General features: G+C 35.0%; 1 protein-coding gene across 2 annotated transcripts in view; it reads left to right on the top strand.

Annotated features, from left to right (window-relative positions):
• The first annotated feature begins 2902 nt into the window (after positions 1 to 2902).
• Positions 2903 to 12702, top strand: part of LOC120627675 (mitogen-activated protein kinase kinase kinase 15) — a 32726-nt gene continuing 22926 nt past the window's right edge. The window contains exons 1-4 of one of the 2 annotated variants that reach the window (XM_039895700.1): positions 2903 to 3061; positions 3141 to 3346; positions 4513 to 4707; positions 9179 to 9348. In XM_039895700.1, the coding sequence (XP_039751634.1) occupies positions 3013 to 3061; positions 3141 to 3346; positions 4513 to 4707; positions 9179 to 9348 (620 nt within the window). In that variant the 5' untranslated portion in view covers positions 2903 to 3012. The remainder of the gene's footprint in view (positions 3062 to 3140; positions 3347 to 4512; positions 4708 to 9178; positions 9349 to 12702) is intronic. The other variant, XM_039895699.1, reaches the window with a different exon arrangement.

The raw sequence follows: 12702 nt of genomic DNA, 5'->3' as shown, positions 1-12702 counted from the left end.
CGATTGTTGGTAGTTTCTATTCTGCTTTTATTTTATATTTACTATGCCAGCTGTAAGCAACGCACTCTTATAACTTAACTTATCACATGGATTATTTAACATAAGTATCCAGATGAATGACGGCAAATGACTTTAAATTGGTCACCCTTTGATACCTACCTGAGTTGGGCTGAACATGAAGCGAAGTCGTGAAGCGTGATCTCCACTAACATCAACCTACTGCTCAATTACCGTCTTTTTTTTTGTTTTTTTAAATCTTTATTTAAAGAGCTTTGTCAACCTGAGGTGTGGCTCTACTAAACTAAACTTATCTAGTAGGTACCTACCTACATCTTAATTAAATTAGACATTGGAATTATGATAAATATCCATGGTAAGACTAAACGAATCTTACTTCGACATAACACGCTCACTTCTCATATACTTACTCATTGGTTGGTGATATAAGTAGAGCAAGAAAATCTCGGACTGAGCAGATACCTTCGTCTGCGTTTGTGAACACTGTCAATATGTTTTCAGTTTTTCAATGGATTTAATTAGTTTATACAGCAGTTGGGTTACCTATTTGTTTTTTTTTTATGTACCTACCCAGGTTGACGCTCACGACTAAGACGAATTTATTGACACCACTCACATAAAAATACGACAAGCCGGTTGGGCTCAAGAGCGTTGTATAGAAATAAATCTACACATATACTGACAAACGACTAAGACACCGGGAGGTATCTTTGCATCGTTCGAGTCCATGTAGGACTGAGGTGCATTGATTTCGATTCGATTTTCGGATGGACACTTGCCGATAACCACCTGAGGGGTTGCTACGACGTCACCGGGGGAGTGAGGCGAGCGCGAGAGCTCGCCATGAGAAGAGCCCCAGGGCTCGACGTCGACCCGAGGGTGCCTCCTGCGAGGGCTCGGACCTCGGCTCGGTTCGACGTTAATCAGAGTGTTGGTGGACTTTTGGACTATAATCATTGTTTAGTCCGAACGCCCCCGTGACCGTGGTAAGGATCCACGTCCGGATGACGTCAGAAATTGGGGCCCTCGTCTTCGCCGGAGAATACGCTGTGTTGGTTGTGTGTTTGTGAGCTGGACACATTGTCGGTAGTTATTTGATCGTCATGGTCGTAAAGGACATGTTTCGAACGTCGCCGCCTAGGCTCGACGTCGGGGGCGGGGGTATAAGTAGACGCCTCGACCACTTGGGGGTTGGGGTGTCGGACTGCACTGAGGTGCATCGGTAATGCAGTCGTATTTATATCAAAATACCCACCAACTCAATGTCATGAACATAAAATATCAGGCAAATATGAATTTATAGTTATAAAAAGTTTAATTATTTACCCACTTTATAAATTTACTGTAACAATACAATCGAAAAACGTAACCCTCCTTTCGCAGTCGGGTACTAAAACTAGGTACTGCCTTTTTTCGAAAAATTAGGGTCCATTTGTTTAAGCACTACAAACATAACTGTAAAGACACACAGTCAAAGGCATCCCATTTTTACGTCAGGAGTTAAAAAGCAAAGATTACAATAATTTTTACCTACCTACTAAAATCTTTAGGGCAATGTAAGTAACACCACCAAAACTGCTCGAGAATACATTGTGCACACTCCATTCTAAACAATTTTTCTTTATTAATAAAGGCAGAATATTATTAAAAAACAAATGCAAGTGGACACAAAATAAGTAACCGCACATAAAAAAACAAAACTTTCAAAATAACAGAAAATACATTTAAATTCGACCGTAGGAATTTTGAGTGCATCCATCTATTGTATGAACGAAAAAACAGTTTCGTTAGAGCTACACATATTTCTGAATAGATGGCAGTGTAAGACGGATGCTCAAGGTCGTTCATAGGGTTGTACCTAAAAATGACATTATATTTTAAATCGAATAAGTTTTATATTCGTTATCTAATTAAAAGTTATATACGAATAAAAAACGACACAGAATTCCCTAGTTTGTTGACCACTTCACTCCAGTTGTTGACCGTATTTTTACCATTTGTTTCAATGCTGATTCCGAGATTCTGATTCTCAGCTTAAGCTTGATTAAGGGATAACCCTTAAATGAACATAAAAATCATTTCAAAAGTCATTCATTATAATTAGGTTTAGCCGAAAAATTTCAAATCGAAAATTATATTTTCTTACCAGTGGAAACTCGTTGCGGCGAAATGGCGGCCGAAAGACTAGTGACACTGAAAAGCCTTAGTAAAGCGCAATAATGGTAGACTATTTTTTTGTCTAAGGGAAATGTAATTGAATAGCCAATATAAAAAGAATAACATTATGGCGGGATATCTTAAAATATACACGTATCTTATACTGTTTCAGGTTAACTATAGGACAACAACAATCAACCTACACATATTATAGCATATAAGATATTAACCTTATATCACTGCATTAGTTAAAAGTATATAAAATAATCTATATGTATTTAAAATAATCTTCTTGTTAGTTTGAATATAATCTATAAGAATCTTTTAAACGTGCATTTAAAGAAAAATATTATATTCCCTTGATAAAATTCATAATATTTCTACCTTTCTCGTAGTTTAGGGAATTTCTACATTCGTTTTTTTTCCTTACATTATTCTTGGAATTTTTATGTTTATGATACTCAGTCCTTCCTGCTTATTGAACCATTTTAGTGTCAATATCTTATTTGGATTGTGTATTAAGTCTTTCCTGCTAAACTAAGTACAATTATTACTATACGCATATAAATATATCAAAGGATTTCACCTGGAAATATTACCTTATAAAATAATGTAACGATTGTAAAATTGATATTAAATATCGATTTTGGTCAATACAGCAATTGGTGGATCATATACTGTGTTGTGGGACATCCCTATTATTAAATAACAAGTTGAGTGGCGAGATTGTTGTGGTTTTCTGTTGAATGGAATTTTATAATTTATTTGTGGACATTTCGATATTACAAAGGTTTTATTTCCTAGAAATATGCTATCCCACTGTGTAGTAACCAGAAAATGATAACATTTGGCGGAGCGAATACTTCGACGGCACTAGAGGAATCTGGTAGGAAGAACACTTTTTGAGTACGACGGAGTTCCAATTTAATTGAATTTCTATTTTCAAATGTTTTTGTTTCAATTAGGTGACGTTCGGAGTATTTGCGAGAGTGTCTGCAGCGATGGCTCCAATGCAACAGTGCAGGCTGGGGCTTCTAACCAGAGGCCCCGTATGGATATCGCATGTGTTTTGGACATAAACCAAACATTAAATTTGGCTCATAGAAAAAGAGCACTTGAGGAGGTTCGATTGGCTTCCGAGCTTGTTAATGCTAATTTACACCATATTCATGTGAGTATCCTATGTGAATTAGGTTTAGTTTTATTAAGCACAAGGACTTTTATGTTTGTTTTGAGATTACATCATTAACATTGTTTTGTCGTTTACAACAAACAGCCTATTTTAAAATCACTTCACTGTAACTATTTTCTTTGCAATTTTTTTCTCTTTATATTTTTGTAACTTATATTAATTTTGCATAACAATCATAGGGTTGGTCCAGTACAAAGGTCAAATAAAATAGCATAGCTCAATAATATTTATTTACTAAAAAGTTCCAAATTCAATTTAAATTAATTAAAAACATTCCTTTATCATTTCATAGAATGAACTTAGAATTAATTTTAAATGAATCTTCCATTTTCAAAATTAGATAGAATCTATTGAACTCCTAAGTGGAACAAAAAGGCCATATACTATTATAGGAGGAGGATAGAGGATTACAAGGTATATATTATGAAAATTAAGCTCAATAATTATTAAGTCAACAATTATTCATTGTAAAGTAAACATCTCTGGAGGATGCTCCAGTTTTGAAGCAAACCGTGGGTAGAGGGTACATTGTTTGTTTGGTGTGTAAGGATTGAAGAAATTATAAATTACACCATACAGATTCGCCTGCTTTTCACGCGGTATAGCAAATTAAGCATAATATATCATGGATTTCTGCAAAGTAACACCTGCTTCTATGCAAGGTTCTACCAACGAAAACTTTCTGAATGTTTGCCCCTGGTTTTGTAGGAGTTGTTTAGATGCCCTGCAAAGTGTTGCTCTCTTTATAGGTATGGTTTTCCACTTACCAAATAGTGGGCTATCTGCTTGGTGCCTCAATGCATACAAAATACTAATATTGTAAATGCTTCAGTGTGTTTGTTTGTTTGTTTGTTTGTTTGTTTGTTTGTCCTTATTTTACACCCTAACTAAGCCGCCAATCAACTTTATTTTTTTGCATATCTAGTTGAAAGAACGGAGAGGAACATAGGCAAATTTTTATCCAAGGAAAACAAACGCAGATAAAGAATGCGGTGCAGCTAGTTATTATCTTAATAAAGTATGAGGTTATGTGGTGCTTGTTAGCATTGTTGGTGCACTGGAGGAAGAAGTAAGGATATGAAGAGCTACCTCTAATCTATGGCATGACTAGCACATCCAAGTTAATTGATTAAAAATTGTTACAGTTTGAAAAACTAGACTTCGGCGAAACCAGTGTATTGGACACATTCTACAATGCGGATGTGGCCCTAGTAGATCTCAGCGTGCAAGTACAACAGAGCTCTCTGCTCTACCACCTTGGAGTTAGAGAGAGCTTTGATATGAAGGAAAATGTACTGCTTTATAATGATGTTGATCCAGATGCTACACTTAGACTCAAGGTATGTTAATGCAAGCTATTAACCATCAAAGTACAAATATTCTGGAATTAAATAATAAACCTTAATTAATATATATTTAGACTAGAATTCTTAATTTGTAACAAAACATTATACATAACACAATACATACATTCCGTGGAGATTTTAGGCTTGAATTGTAAAATTATTATCTCAATTAAGTGAACAGTATGTATTGTTTGAGAAATAAATATCTTTAAACTAATTTTAAGTCTATAACTTAGTTGAAGACAAGTCACTCTGCCACTGCTGCTTACTGCTGAGCATAAACTTTCCCTGTATAGGAGAGAAGGGTTCAGAACATATGCCTGCAATCCAAGGTGGAAACTGATACCTTAACATGCTCTCTTTTGGACAGCGTTAGACATATCTGTATTAATCGACTGAGCTAAGAACAGTTTGTCAAGTTTGATCACTGACTTTTGAAATGTGCAATGGTTGACTAATAGACAAAACTATTCCGACTATCTGCTACACTTATCAGGCCCTGCAAAAATTCCCTGTTTTTGTAACGTTCCGAACACACAAATCAGTCCCGTAGAATCTTTTTGATGCCTTCTATTGTCTAACTCAGTTATTTATTTGAATTTTTTTTTATTAACACCAAAAAAGTTTACTTGTATATTGAGTACACACAAGTTTAAATAACAGGGATTAAGTGTTACTTTTTGCAAGGTTTCTTAGAGATTTGTAGGCTTGGAACATGACAATGTAAACACAATACTTGGTTATCAAAGCCTTGAATGATAATATCTCCATAGTTATTACTCTCAATTTCTCAATTGCTCTATGCAGAACACTGTTTGAACATGGTACATGTTTCACATCAACTGGATGCGCAGAATCATATGATATTTGATACATACCTACCATACTCAACTAAACTGCTTTTACTGAACATCGTCATTCTCAGCGTCTAGCTCAGGATTTAGATCTTTAACCAACCTAGCTATACCAAAGCGGGTTAGTTAATCTGTTACGTCGTTTTTATTTTGTGGATACCCTAAATGATAAATTTACTACCAGACAGGTAAACATTATATATTATAAAAATTAAGCATAATTTGCTATACTCCGTGAAAAGTAGGAGAATCTGTAAATATAATTTCTTCAAATGTTTATACTCCACAACAAACGCATGTACCGCACGTTTCGAAATCGGAGCACCCTCAGGAGATGTTGACATTTCAATTATTCATTGTGGCGTCAACATCTCCTGAGGCTTAATTTTCATAATATATCATGGAATTCCGCAAAGTAACGCCTGCTTGTATCCAAACATTATAAATATTATTATAGTTTATAGACAAGTGATTCTGATTTTCGGTGTTAGATAACGAGGTACGGAATCACAGCAATGGCTTCTATGTTGTCAGTTAATATTAGAAGTCCCCCAGATACCTGTGGCTATTAGTGCGATGCATGAGTTATTCTGTGCGTCTTTTGAAGTTTTATTTAAAGGGATTCTTTTATATAGTTTCTACAGAGCTGACAATTTCAAGTACCTTTTTATTAGTAGTTGAGATTCTTCCTGTTATCGGGATCAATAACCGATTTTTCGTGATTTTAGGGATTTGGTCGGGAGAAATAAAAAAATTAGTTAATAATATTAATTATACATAATATATTAAGTAAACAAACATATTTTTGCATTGCACTGTAGATATAAGAAAAAAAAGAATAGTAGGTATTTGTGACACATAAGATAAGAACCGAATGAGCATGTTTATTGTTTTTGTTCTTGCCATAAGTATTTGTCGTTTTTTTGTGTATTTGCAAGTTTCGTTTGACGAAAATGTGAACTTAAAATTATCGAACTTGTTTTTCGGGTTATTATTTGCTTTGTCGGGAGTCGGGAGGACATACAAAAATTCGGGAGAATCCCGCCAATTCCCGATAGTCTGGCAACTCTTATCTGAAGGGCATGGTACGCACTGTAACTATAGGCACATGATGCATTAACACCTACGCCGCAGGTGTATGGTCACCCGGTCGCACGTTGCTGGACGTAGTAGTAATTATTACATTTGAAAAAAGAAGTATTTTCTATCATTATTATCATCAGCCTATTAGCGTCCCACTACTGACCATAGGTCTCCTCTCATAGAAAACGGCCAGTATCTATTTCAATATCTATTATCAAGCGTTAGGTTTCTTTGTCTGTAATTGTAACAGAGTTGCTCTAATCTGGCGCCTTTATTGGAGGGAAAAATATTCTATACTCTTCTCTTTGGTCTTCACTGTATTTGTTTCTTAAAACAGTACATATTAATTATTGAGTATGTAGACAGTTACCCCTTATTAGTAATCGTGGTATAAAGTTGGAACATTTACGGAGTATTTCTTACGTTCGGACGATTGAAAGGTGTTTTTTAATAAGGGGGGGTAGAGAATACGTCAGGTCCCCGATTTGGGACGTGAATATTTTTATCCTACATCATATTGTAGGAAATAGGATATGAGTGATTTTTGAAGGTCAATCAAATGATACCAACTTTAGAATTGTCGTTAGTTTTCTTTAAACAAAATAAAAGTTTCGGTTTCCAATAATGAAATGTTATTTCTATTACTGAAATCATTATTTATGGACCACAACAACTCGAACTTGGTCGAATCGCCAATTTAAGAACAAATAGAAATTTCAATGAATTAATCAATATTTAAATAATTTAATTACTCATGCGTTCATAATATTCTTTAGTCTGGGATTACCGCCAACATGTCTATCATTTACAGACAAAGATATTATTATTAAGTCATATCATTAGTCTCAGAAAAGATTAAGCGTAAAAAGCCATTTGGCCACTTTTTGGCAAAAGTAAAGTACCAACTTAAAAAAAAAGAGTATTTGAATTTTTAGGAAGACTTGTGCGACACATACATTTCTTAAATAACTTCATACAATAAGAAACTATTTTTACGTGATTGATTCTTTCTTTCTTTCTGGTATGCATGACTGGAATTAGTATCTATAGTAAAAATTGTGCTGAAAATTGTATTAATACACTTACATTAAATAGAGCGCAATACTAGTAAATAACCCTATGTAAATCATTCTTTCCTAAAAGAAATGAGCGCTATAATAAGTTAAGCATGAATGATGATTGAATTTAAATTCAAATTCATTTATTTTAAGAAAGTTGTACATTCATATAAAGATATAAAAATTAAATTGTAGCCAAACACATGCTGCCTAACAGGCATTAATTAATAACTTCATTAAATAGTATCTTATAAAAACTCATTTACTGTGTAATAGCACTTATATAACAGTATTTTAAACATTCTATCTTTGAAGTGATTAATGTTAAGAGTTTTAATATTCTCTGGAAATTTACTATAAATCCATATGCACGCGTTATTTTTTAAATAAAGTTATTATTTGTCTCAGCACTACGAGTTTGTTTTTATATCTATTTAATCGTATTGTTATATCTGAAATATTTAAAAGTCTGGCTCTATACTCATGGATGATTATTGATAAACGACTAAGACACCGGGAGGTATCTTTGCATCGTTCGAGTCCATGTAGGACTGAGGTGCATCTATCGATGCAGTCGTATTTATATCAAAATACCCACCAACTCAATGTCATGAATATCAAAAGTTTAATTATTTACCCACTTTACAAATTTCCTGTAACATTATATTTGCTATCAATGCGTAGGTTCTAGACCAGTGGCATATTTATAATGAGCTTATGAGTCAACTTACCAGGGTACTCATTTACAGTACCGGCACGAATATAAAGCCGAACCCGCGTACCGCAGGCGTCACGGGCAAGATGGGTATACCGCACCGATTACACCATTCGAGCAGCCGAGTTGCAATGTATACTTGTTCTACTCCGCACTGGGCCAGTGTGGGGGACTACGGCCTAAACCCTTCTCAATGTAGGAGATCCGTGCCCTGTACTGGGCCGGTAATGGGTTGACATGATGATGATTCAAAAAAAAAATTCAAAATTCATTTATTTCAAGTAGGCCTAATTAATAAGCACTTTTGAAACGTCATGTCAGACTGTTTGTAGTGACTCTACCACCGGTTCGGAAGGCAGATTCCACTGAGAAGAGCCGGCAAGAAACTCAGCAGATGGCTCTTTTCCAACATAATTTTAAAATTTAACAATGTTTAGATTTTTTCTGTTGAGCAGCCTTGTCATTAAGAACATCAATCGTGTAGTAACCACGATTTGTTAAATGTGTAATATATTGTTTAAACTTGGGTAGTTAAAAAAAAAAAAAATATATATATATAATATCTATCTATCTATCTATATTTTGGGTAGATCTAATATTACCTTCGGTATCATGTTATAAAAGCATATACCCATCCCCACAAAGGCTTCTGTTCTGTATTTCTGATGATAGTTGTATACTCTTTACCCATATGGCAGTCCCATGCACCATAGTAATAGCCGCACGAACGTTTAGGAAAATCTCTATGTTTACAGATATCGCTACCAAACTTCCTATTCGTGTCATACAAACTAACTGACGCGAGCACATGTGTTACAACCAATCCGGCTGCAGCTAAATTCAAGGGCGAGGAAGCTCCAGACCCTAAACAGCATCTCACTCTGAGGCTCAGGAATATATTGCAAGATGTTGAGGTACAGACCAAGTAAGTTCAATCGAAATCCAAAATTTAAAATTTATTTATTACAAGTAGGTTTTCTCTATAGGCACTTATTTAGGGTTTTATTATTGGCTCTACCACTTGTTCGAAAGGCGGACTCGACCGAGAAGAGTTATTTTTTTCTCTTCTTTGAGTTGAATGAATGAATGAATGATTACACTTTTATTGTACACCAAAGAAAAAAAGTAGTTACAGAGATATAAATACATATCAAGAGAGTACAATTTGGTGGCCTTATCGCTACATAGCGATTTTCTTCCAGGCAACCAATGGCGTAAAAGGAAAAAACATAGAAAAGAGGTAGGTGGTGCAATAAATAATATTTAAAATTATAAAAATATATAAATAAAATATATATATATATATATATATATATATATCATATAAATACAAATAAAATACATAACATAAATACCTATATAAATAGATAACAAATAACTTCCTCTATTTATATGAAATACATAGATAAGCTATTTGATGACAAAGATTTGCGAGATTTCAGACCTGTTAGGGAGTATGGTATGAGGGAGTATGGCAGTCATACCATACTCCCTAAGGCAAGGCCGCTACCATCTTAGACTGTATCATCACTTACCACCAGGTGAGATTGCAGTCAAGTACTAATTTGTAGTGGATTAAATAAAAAGTCCTTTCAGAATACTTATGTCCAGCTATGGACGGGTGAAATGATTATGATGAAGAAATATATGCAATTTAAAATTAACCGCTTTACAATAGTTTTGAAAGTCTGCAACCATACCAAACAAGAAAATAGAATAAATTACACGTAAATGTGATGCATTCGAAGAAATTTATTTAAGATAACTATTTCCTCTAAGTTTCTAACTACAGCACCGGCTTCTGTAGGCATTGTATTAATATGAATTACAATGCAAATTAATGCAAAGCGTGCTAGACTAAGTCGACATTTAAATTGATCGTTATATTTGTATTAATACCAAAGGTTTATTGCGATCATAGAACGCCTACGCCTGGATTATATCGTCACATTTGTTAATGATACCAGTATTTATGGGTCTGTATCCTTCAACACTACCTTTTGATAACGATTTCGTCAGCGAGCAAATTTAGAACTGGTTTTTTCGGGATAAAAAGTACTCGGTTTTACTCTGCATTCCTTCAACTAAGTATGCGCCATACGAGTATATGACGATGATCTGTTGCTCCGTCGCTGCTAGAAATAAGAAAAACTTACATGTCATCACCATCATTATTATGAACCCATCACCGGCGCACTCACTACAAGGCACAGGTCTCCCCTCCAGGTTTAGGCCGTAGTCCACCACGCTGGCCAGATGTATTTATTAGTATACTTAATAATAAAAAGAAATAAATATACTACGACAATACAAACATCGCCATCTAGCCCTAAAGTAAGCGCTATGGGTACTAAGATAGCTGATGAATATTTTTTTTATGAATATAATACACATAAATACTTATAATATACAAATAAACACCCAGACACTGAAAAAAACATTTATGTTTACCACACAAAAAATTTCCAGTTGTGGGAATCGAACCAACGACCTTGGACTCAGAAAGCCGGGTCGCTGCCCACTACGCCTCTCGGCCGTCAAGCCTTCACATGCCTTGAAAACATTATGGAAAACTCTCAGGCATGCAGGTTGCCTCACGATATTTTTCTTAACCGCTAAAGCAATTGATAACTGAAATGCATTTACAAACGCACATAACTAAATAGTTTAGTATAATCGTGCGCGCCGCGTACAGAACTCGGTCCCCCTCAAAAGGGAGCCCGAAGCTCTAACCACTACGCTATCACCGCTTTGTAATATACACACAATCGCATTTATAATATCAAAAGTATGGAGTAAGACTATTTATTCAAAATTCAAAAATTCAAAATTCAAAATTCATTTATTTCAAGTAGGCCTAATACAAGCACTTTTGAAACGTCAAGTCTGTCCGTGTGTAGTGACTCTACCACCGGTTCGGAAGGCAGATTCTACCGAGAAGAAGCCGGCAAGAAACTCAGCAGTTGCTCTTTTCCAACATCAAAAATTTACATTTTATATTTTAACATTCATTTTTCTATCTTGTGAGAGATGAAAGCGGAGCCGGATGCTTCCAAGCAACCTTGTCATTAAGAAACTCATCAATTGTATAATAACCTCGCTGTAATAAATGTGTTTTAACACATTCTTTAAACTTATGGATTGGTAGGTCCAAAATTACCTTAGGAATCATATTATAAAAGCGTATACTCAATCCCACAAATGACTTCTGCACCTTTCGCAGACGATATGCAGATGTCACTAATTTATGACCATTTCTTGTAAGTCGACTGTTTATATACACTTTTTGTTTATAAAGACTAATATGTTGTCTTACAAATACTATATTGTTATAAATGTATTGTGAGGCTACCGTAAGTATACCACTTTCTTTAAATTTTTCACGGAGGGATTCACGTGATTTTTCAGCTACAGCTACTTTTACAGCTCTTTTCTGCAATATGAATATAGTTTCAATATCAGCAGCTTTGCCCCATAATAAGATCCCGTAAGACATCACACTATGAAAGTACGCGAAGTAAACAAGTCTTGCTGTTTCTACGTCAGTAATCTGTCTAATTTTCCTGACGGCGTAGGCAGCCGAGCTTAGTTTACCTGCTAGTGTATCTATATGGGTACCCCACTGAAGCTTACAATCCAAGGTCATGCCCAGAAAAACTGTGTAATCTTCCATTTTTAGTGATTCTCCATTTATTATTATATTTTTATTAACTTTCTTTACATTTGGTAAAATAAATTCCACACACTTAGTTTTTTTTTTGCATTTAAAAGTAAATTATTGACAGTAAACCAGTGCGACACATGCGACATAGCACGGCTTACATCGTCAGAGTTGTCTCCACCTCTATCAGTTTTAAAAATTAGAGATGTATCATCAGCAAACAGTACAATGTCACAGGTTTCACTGACATGGTGTGGTAGATCATTTATATACACCAAAAATAGAAAGGGACCCAAGATTGAACCCTGTGGGACACCCATTGACGTAGCCGACCCCTGCGACTTAATGTCTTTTATGCAAACCCTTTGGGTTCTGTCACTGAGATAAGAGGCAACCAAATTTAGTGCAACGTTTTTGATACCATAATGGGCTAGTTTAAGAAGCAAGGTTTTATGATCGACACAATCGAATGCTTTGGATAGATCACAAAAAACACCAATGGCATTCTGCGAACGTTCCCAGGCATCGTACACATGTTTTAAAAGTTTAGCGCCTGCATCCGTGGTGCTACGACCTTTTTATTCAATAAATAAACTATATATATATGTATATTTACAT

The sequence above is a fragment of the Pararge aegeria genome, chromosome 11 (assembly GCF_905163445.1).
Source record: "Pararge aegeria chromosome 11, ilParAegt1.1, whole genome shotgun sequence".
NCBI classification, from domain to species: Eukaryota; Metazoa; Arthropoda; class Insecta; order Lepidoptera; family Nymphalidae; genus Pararge; species Pararge aegeria.
Note: the sequence above shows the minus strand (reverse complement) of the source record. Positions and strands in the feature narration are given on the sequence as shown.